This window comes from Opisthorchis viverrini, assembly GCF_000715545.1.
Source record: "Opisthorchis viverrini unplaced genomic scaffold opera_v5_99, whole genome shotgun sequence".
Lineage (NCBI taxonomy): Eukaryota > Metazoa > Platyhelminthes > Trematoda > Opisthorchiida > Opisthorchiidae > Opisthorchis > Opisthorchis viverrini.
Window position 1 is genome coordinate 415,606 of NW_008751754.1, and position 3,369 is coordinate 418,974.

Genomic DNA, 3,369 nt, shown 5'->3' on the forward strand with positions numbered 1-3,369 from the left:
TATATATATATATATATATATGGCCATGGATTTTAGTAACTGGTTTATTATTTTGGTCTGGAGATAAACCTTGTTAGTTTCCATTGGTATCACTCCGCCTTTTCCGACAAACTAAGGGTGGTCTCACAAAGTGGTCGATTGTATTTGGTTTTCCAACAGACAACCCAGATTTCACGGATTACTTAACTGTTTCCAATTCCAAATGCCTCATGGCCGACTGAATGAAGTTATCTAGTTTGCCTGACGGTAAATTTTCTCTCATGAATTTGGATCGATACCATCTTCCAAGATGTTCCTCACTATGTTATGTATAGAACTGAAAGCCTATTTCTCGAGTAAGACGTTAGCTAACTCATCACCGTGTAACCGTCGCTGTCCAGTTTAGAGTTCTTGCCACGTGGCTCACAGCAGCTCAGTGGTCTTACGGGGACTACTTTCTTGTTCCCGCACCCAGTTTCCTCTGCCTTGGTTGCATGGCTCCAAATAGGGGGTGCGTACGGTCTCTTTTCCGGAGGCGATCTTATTCTTTGACCGTTGGATAATGGAGCCCTGTATTGTACTATCCATGGAGTGGTCTCCCTTTAGATGAACTCTCGAGAAATTCCCACATAATGTCAGTCACACCTTATAATAACCCATCCACCAACCAGGCCCACGTTTACTTCCTGCTAGGCGTAATTTATATTTATTGTTGCTGTACTTAACTTTGGCCTAACCGAGTTCGTGCTGGTTCTCAACTCATCACAGTCTACCTTTCTCCGCATAGGTCTACACCCTCGGCCCAGCTTTCCGCGCGGAATCCTCGAACACGCGACATCATCTGGCTGAGTTTCACATGCTTGAGTTGGAATCGGTTCACTTGAGATCCGTGGATCTCTTATGTGACGAAATTGAAACAGTTATTCGTCTAATAATTGGGGAATTTTTGGAGCTCGTCCAATCCACTGCGGGGCAAGCAGGAACCATTCAAGGAAAAAGTGACTTGGCACATGTAAGTTTGCTGACAGGACTGCTAAAGTGCAATGCGGTATTAATCAGACTGTTCTCTTCTTCCCTTTGAGCGTTCACATACACATACTGCCAAACAGCTAGAAAGCACATCAGAGTATCTTACTGGCTCTCCACCGTGGTTTACATTACTCTAGTGATAGCAGACCTGATTTATCTTGTTGCATCATTCTGACGTATATTCAAGGAAGTTCAAGCACATAAGTTAGGACTTTCTGCCAGCTATTTCCAACTTCTTTAGGGAGACAATTTTCTTCCGTACCACCAGCGAGTTTTTAGCAGATGGGAACTCCAAGGCGAGGCCCAAATACGTTTTCGGTTGTGGTGAAACGGCGTAGACGTAACATGCTTCACGTAAAGTTGCTAAAAATCTTCGACAGCTCATGACCGGTTTCGCCCTTCTTGAGTGTAGAATTCGCAAGTTTTGCACGAACCCAAATCTTTCTACCTTCCTCCCATTCTCTGATTCTCTCGCAGATTGATTTGGCTTCTGTACAATCCAGCCTCAGCAGCGAGCAGAATTGGGCACGGCTTCCTTATCCCGGAACTCTGGATACTTCGTGTCTGATTGAGCCACTGTCACAGATGAAATCCCTATTATCGAGACCTTTCGTAAGAATTACCTTCGAGGACGCCTTGCACCACTTATGTGAGCGATTTGGAGCACGCCACCCAACGGAAGACTTCACTAAAGAAGAAGAACGTCACATTGTGCAGTGGTTCGGTGAGTCCCGGCCGGTATTCGTCACCGATTTCCCGGCCTCTCTGAAGCCATTCTACTGCCTTTCTTCTGATGGAGTACGGGCAGAAGCAGCTGATCTACTTTTCCCAGATGTTGGAGAACTGGTGGGCGGAAGTGTTCGTGAGACAGACGAGTCCGTATTGCGCCAACGGTTGTCAACAAATTCACCGGAGCTGTGCGCAAACGAGTGGTATTGTGGTCTGCGTGGACTTGGCAGTGCACCACATGGGGGATTCGGACTCGGGTTCGAACGGCTTTTGCAAATTCTCCTCGGTGTACACAATATTCGAGATGTTACTCCCTTCCCCAGGGTAATGAATAAAATCGTTCTATGATACTTGCTTGATTTAGTTGTTTGTTTCTGCGAAACGTGGTATTTCTTGTATGCAAGATGACCTTTAAAAAACTATCCTTTGCGTCTCAATACCTAAGAGATATCAGGAATTGGTAAACCAGGTCTTTGGTGATTGAGTAGACAGGTCGAGTGGAAATGTGTGCAGTTTACGTCACAGTGTGGGTGGAATAACTGTGAGGAAAACCTCAGGTGTCTGGACCATCCGTAAAAGCGAATTTGCTTGCATTCCAGGATTTTGTACCACACGAAATGTATTTTCTACACCAAGTCTATGTGGTATTGGATAGACTGTGGCACCATTCCAGCGTTGAATATGTGACAGAACGAAGCTGAGACGACGGGTTACCAGAATGTGGGAACCAGATGAGGCCGTGTGTGGATGCTGTGTCGAGCAAGCCATTCACATCGCTCAAGCATGAACACGTTCAACTGTTCAGGCGTGATAATTTAGGCATGTCTAACATGTGCTGCTGGAGTAGGGGAAGCAAGCTTGCCTCGCCTGTTGGATGTCTGCAGTTCAAACCCCAGAGCGTCATTCTTCGGTTTTCAGTTAGCAACTCCTGACCCGGTCTGTTTATTCGAGGCAGGAAAAATCTGCAAACTGCATTCCGGTTTAGTGGTCATCCTACTACTCTGTTTCCCGGTAAGACAAACGATCCTGAGTGTCCCATGCGTCCAGTCGCTGGGTTACACCCATTTCCCTGGCGTTTCGCATTCAGCTTTCTTATTCCCATCAAACAGTTTTACTTTGTTAGGAGTGAACCAGTGCGGCTTGTCCTAAGTTGTGCAAGTCACCGATCACTTTTCTGGTTTCTTTTGTGTTGCATTTCATGCTCCGGACATTCCTAAAGTTCTTGACATACAAAGCGACCTCAAAGACATTTGTGATCCATATTTTACCACAGATTTCTGAGTACCTTCTCCCGTGTTTTCGACTTATTACCTGAAAGCCTTTCCCTGACTAGCCGTACCTCCGACGGGTTGTTGTGGCTGGGGTCAACGCAAGTGGCGAAAACCTGCTACAGTCTCCGATATAACTTTGTATCGAATCTGCGGGTACATACTCCACATCAACCCACATCTTTATCGCGACGCACTTACATCGAAAGCAAACACTTTCAATGAAAGTAGACCGTCTCAGGAATCAAAGGCTTGCTTTTTCTTTGTGGATTGGTGGTACTTGACTTCCTGGCATTCAAAACGGCCATTTCGTGTCTTCAGAAAGCACTGCAGAGGTGCACAGTGTTTGCACAATCGAATTGAA

The 3,369-nt window shown here is 45.8% G+C and overlaps 1 protein-coding gene across 1 annotated transcript in view; it reads left to right on the top strand.

Annotated features, from left to right (window-relative positions):
* Window positions 1–2,116, top strand: part of T265_05275 (hypothetical protein) — a gene marked incomplete at both ends in the record, with an annotated part of 40,116 nt that extends 38,000 nt beyond the window's left edge. Inside the window, 2 exons of the mRNA XM_009170250.1 lie at window positions 767–991; window positions 1,486–2,116. Coding sequence (XP_009168514.1) covers window positions 767–991; window positions 1,486–2,085 — 825 coding nt within the window. The remainder of the gene's footprint in view (window positions 1–766; window positions 992–1,485) is intronic.
* Between the last annotated feature and the right edge of the window lie 1,253 nt (window positions 2,117–3,369).